Below are 4,279 nucleotides of genomic sequence, written 5' to 3'. Positions count from 1 at the left end.
CTACTACTACTACACCACCACACAGGTACTACTACTACTAGTACTACTACTACACCAAAACACAGGTACTAGTACTCCCACTACTACTACTACACCAACACACAGGTACTACTACCACTAGTAGTACTACTGCTACTACTAATGCAAATGCTACTACTACTGAGCAAACACACCGGTGATACTACTACTGGTACTACTAACACTAGTACTACTAAAAATTATAATAAATAATTCTAATGATGAGTAATTATTGATTGTTGTTGTTGTTGTTGTTGTTTTGTGCTGAGGTCGGCAGGTCAGCACAAACAACAAACGCTGTGCCTCTGTTTTGCTTCTTGGTCTGTTTGCTGCAAACTGAGTCATGCAGAGCGAGCCGTCCACACTAAGGGCTCTAGTTTCGCAGACCGGGTGAGGCGGGGCGCAGCACAGCTGCGCTTCGCCAACTGGGTGTGGCCAGGTGGATTTTTCAAGTTTGGCACGCCATGCGTGGTGGTGCAAGTATTCCGCCATCCCTCCTACTGGCACAAGGGAGGAGAGAAGGCATGGAGTAGAGTTCTCATCGGGCCTGAAAATTAAGACCCGACCCGACCCGGGCCGGACTGGGCCAGCCCGAGGCCCGACCCGACCCGACTAATTAGCCGAACTTTAGGCCCGACAGCCCGATAAAGCCCGAAAAAAAAAAAAAATCGCCCCTAATCGCCAAATTCGCCATTATTTAGCAGAGCCGGTCGGCCGCGGCACCGGGGCACCATCAGTCAGTATCAGGCGGGCCGGCCGCGGCACCGGCCAGCATCAGGCAGCTCACCTGTCAGATCCTGCAGACCTGACGGGTGGGCGCGGTATCGGACGGTGCCGCGGCTGGCCCGCCTGATGCCGACTGATGGTGCCGCGGCATGTGCGGGTCAATACGGTAGTCTAGAAAACTGGAGATTTTTTTTTATTTTTTTTCTCGTGCGCCCCCAAGTAGATTGCGCCCTGGGCAGTTGCACTGCCCATAGCAAAAACCGTCCCTGCTGCCGAGTCTGCCAGCACAGCGGGATGCTGCTGCAACTCTCTCTCACTTGTTTGCGCTGCGCACGCACAGCTGGTTGTCTGTCTGTCACTGAAAGTTTAGCCTCCAAATCCAATCCAGTCTCTCACTCTCCACCAGTCACATAAAAATGAAACGTCATAATCAATAACAGAACACATAATTCTATTTTTTTTATTAAAAAAAAAAAAAAATCCCCCACAGAACCCGAAGCCCGACCCGACCCACCCAATTCACGTAAATTTTAGGCCCGACCCGACCCGAAAATGTCGGGTCGGGTCGGGTCGGGTTCGGGCAGAATATGAGAACTCTAGCATGGAGTGGGTTTGACACAGCTGATTCACTTTAAACCAATCAAATGAGCCCCTGTCCTCACCTTTAAATGCGCTGCGCGAAGGCGTAAAAGTTTACACAGTTGACATGGAGGTCTACTGCTGCAGGCGGAGCCGAGCCGGTGTAGTGGAGGTTTGGCTGACGGGCGCGTAGTGTGCACACGTCACCAAAACCTCACAGGCAGGTTTCCAGAATGTCAGGCACAACAATGCAATAAATACCCACAAAAACCACTATTCAGTGCTACTGTCTCAATCAGCACATAAATTTATCTCCACATCGACTGTCCTGTCACAACTGATGTCAGATCAAAGGAGATTGGTACCGTTTGTGCTGATTGTGAGGTTTTGGTGACGTGTGAACACTGCGCGCCGGTCAGCCAAACTTCCACTACGCTGGCTGCGCTCCGCCTTGCGCTGAAAGTAGACCTGGTTTCAGGTGACAAGCTTTGGGCGCACCTCGGCAAAGCCTTTTGGCACAAAACTGTCACTACGCCAAGCCGAATCTGTCGGCACCTCCCCCTGCTGCAATGCCACTCCCATCTCAGCGCACCTCCGTCTGCTGCAACGCCACTCCCATCTCAGCCCACCTCCGTCTGCCAAACTACCAAACTGAGCGCGCCTCGGGTTGCGCTGGTCGAAACTAGCTCTGTGCGGGGTTCGCCTCACTGCGCCACCCTGCGCTGTGCCGGGAAACTAGAGCCCTAAATGTTGATTCTCTACCATCTAACCTGTGTGTGTGTGTGTGTCTTGTAGGGAGTGATATTTGTGGTGGACAGTAACGACCCTGAGAGGATTAAAGAGGCTTCTGAAGAGCTGCACATGATGGTATTTATTACACACACACACACACACACACACACACACACACGCACGTGCACACCCACACCCACACACACCCACATACTCTTAAAAGCTCTCAGACCACCACCTTATAGTTATTATTGTTGTTGTTGTTGTTGTTGTTGTTCTTGTGTACTTACACAAATTAGCATCAGTTTAGACTGCCAGTGTAGTATCGACCAGTTCCAATCAATATGTAATGTATCAATCAAACCCCATCAGATCCACCATGTCAGAGGTGGAGCGCTCTGATTGGCTGACGCTGAGTGATTACAGGTGACAGGTGTATGTGGAGCTGGTAAAATGTTGCTGGCTGTGTGTGCGGGTTGAGGTGGTGCTGAGATTTGTGACGGCACCTGAAGGCAGCACTGTGTTGTCCTGTGTGTCGCTGGCAGCTGGAGGAGGACGAGCTGAGGGGCGTGGCTCTGCTGGTGTTTGCCAACAAGCAGGATCTGCCCAGAGCCATGGCCGTCGGTGACATCACCGAGGCTCTCGGCCTATCACGGCTCTCCAACCAGGTAGGCCCCTCCCGCTAAATGATCTGTGCTTCGTTAGCTCGTTAGTTCCACGGCACGTGAGGACCCAGGCTCAAATAATAATATTAGATTAAAGATTTAAGTGGAAAATTTATTAGAAATAACTCACAAATTTATGGCAAAAAAATGGAAAACTCTCAGATTAAAAAGTCACAAATTCATTAAAAACCCTCAGACAAATAAAAAGGAAAGATTGTGATTCTGGGCTAAAATCACCAGGACTCCCTTGTTATTAAATCCCATTGCAAAGTGGAATATAATACAGCTACATGGCCAAATTTGTGAATTTATAATCTCAGAATTTTTGAGTTTTTTCTTCTCAGAAATGTATAACTTTAATCTCAGACATTCAGCATATTTTTTGTGGAATATTACCCCCCTTCCCCTCGCTCAGTATTTTTTCCCTGGTGGCCCTGATATGCCGTCATAGACAAGAACTACTCAAAGTTAAACTCGGAGAAAAATGATAGTGATGTTTTTTTGTTTTTTTTGTCCAAGTAATCTTTGAAAAATAATGATGATGATGATAATAATAATAATAATAATAATAATAATAATAATAATAATGATAAAACACTAATGTAATGTTGCCAAACAAAATGTGATGAAATATCATACATGACTGAAACTGAAACAGAATTTAGAGCCTCGGAGGGAAGTGAAACTCTCTAATCTCTGTGTGTGTGTGTGTGTGTGTGTGTGTGTGTGTGTGTGTGTGTGTGTGTGTGCAGTGGTTGGTCCAGGCGTCCTGTGCGATCAGCAGCTCAGGTCTGGTCGAGGGTTTGGATTGGCTCTCCAGCCAGGTAGCGAGACGATAGAAGAGGACAAACAAACCCTGCCGGCCTCGAGCACGAGGGAGCCTCTGCTGCCTCAGCCCAACCTGCTGGCTCCCATTTTTTGGAGGACATTAAACGTCTCGTTTCTTGTTATTTTCCTCTTTTGAATTGGAAAGTAGCGTCTGCAGTAAACTTTTACACAGTAACCTTACGCCAGGAGGAAACAACACCAACAAACAGGATCATCACAATATAAACAAGAAAACAAATCCAGGTACCGTCTTCTGAGGACATTAAACATATTTTGTCTCGTTATTTTCCTGTTTGAACTGGAAAGTAGATCCGGCAGGAAGCACCTGAAGGAGGCTTCCGCATAGTAACCTTGCACATAAAACAGCACCAACAAAGAAGATTATGACAAAATCTTTTTTTTTTTTACCCATTTCTTTTGAGGAAATTAATTCTCTCTTTTCTTGTTATTTTCCTTTTTGAACTGGAAAGTAGATCCGGCAGGTGGCGTCTCAAGGACGTCCACATAGTAACCTTGTCAGTACGTTTGGTGGCATTAATGTTTTCTTTTCTTGGTTGTTTTTTTCTTGTTTCAATGCCCACATTCAAAAAAAAAAAAAAATAGATCTGGAAATATGAGTTTGTGATTCTTCACTTGTTGCACTTTTAATGGACAAACTTGATGCAAATTCTTCTTGCTCTTGTGTTTTTGTTGTTTTAGGTCATTTGAAACCAGGAAGGTCACATGTTTTA

General features: G+C 46.6%; 1 protein-coding gene across 1 annotated transcript in view; it reads left to right on the top strand.

Moving 5' to 3' along the window:
- Positions 1–3,935, top strand: part of LOC115355213 (ADP-ribosylation factor 4-like) — a gene marked incomplete at its 5' end in the record, with an annotated part of 6,178 nt that extends 2,243 nt beyond the window's left edge. Inside the window, 3 exons of the mRNA XM_030045925.1 lie at positions 2,119–2,190; positions 2,601–2,723; positions 3,473–3,935. Of these exons, the coding sequence (XP_029901785.1) occupies positions 2,119–2,190; positions 2,601–2,723; positions 3,473–3,559 (282 nt within the window). The remainder of the gene's footprint in view (positions 1–2,118; positions 2,191–2,600; positions 2,724–3,472) is intronic.
- Between the last annotated feature and the right edge of the window lie 344 nt (positions 3,936–4,279).

Source organism: Myripristis murdjan, chromosome 23 (assembly GCF_902150065.1).
Source record: "Myripristis murdjan chromosome 23, fMyrMur1.1, whole genome shotgun sequence".
Lineage (NCBI taxonomy): Eukaryota > Metazoa > Chordata > Actinopteri > Holocentriformes > Holocentridae > Myripristis > Myripristis murdjan.
Note: the sequence above shows the minus strand (reverse complement) of the source record. Positions and strands in the feature narration are given on the sequence as shown.